The 352-nt window shown below is 57.7% G+C and overlaps 1 protein-coding gene across 1 annotated transcript; it reads right to left on the bottom strand.

Annotated features, from left to right (window-relative positions):
- Positions 1-133: 133 nt before the first annotated feature.
- LOC104395919 (C-type lectin domain family 2 member H-like) lies at positions 134-306 on the bottom strand (the record flags this gene model as incomplete). Its single annotated transcript, XM_010005671.1, has 1 exon — positions 134-306. A coding segment is annotated over one exon (173 nt), but the record flags the coding sequence as incomplete, so codon positions are not given.
- Positions 307-352: the final 46 nt, after the last annotated feature.

The raw sequence follows: 352 nt of genomic DNA, 5'->3' as shown, positions 1-352 counted from the left end.
CCCAAAAGAGGTGGCAACCACCCAAAACGAGGTTGGACTCCAAGACCTTCAAGGTCCTTCCCCACCAAACCAGTTCTAGGTACGTTTGGTGGCTTCTACCCCCAACTCCAGGCAGGTCCTGGTAGCTCCTCACCAGGTCCTCTGTGCTCCTGAGCGAGGCCAAGGTGGCCCCAAGGGCCTGGCAGTGGTCCTGGCCAGTTGTCCAGTTGCCCTCAGCTTCTCCAAAGTGGAAGCATTGTCCTCTGTAGCTGATCCAGTCGAAAGGACACGTGGAACAGGGTTGGGGACGAGGCTGGAAGGCCTGAACTGTTCCCAGGAGAGCACCAAGGTCAAGGAGAAGCACCTTCTCCTT

Source organism: Chaetura pelagica, unplaced genomic scaffold (assembly GCF_000747805.2).
Source record: "Chaetura pelagica isolate M959 unplaced genomic scaffold, ChaPel_1.0 C10865379, whole genome shotgun sequence".
Lineage (NCBI taxonomy): Eukaryota > Metazoa > Chordata > Aves > Apodiformes > Apodidae > Chaetura > Chaetura pelagica.
Note: the sequence above shows the minus strand (reverse complement) of the source record. Positions and strands in the feature narration are given on the sequence as shown.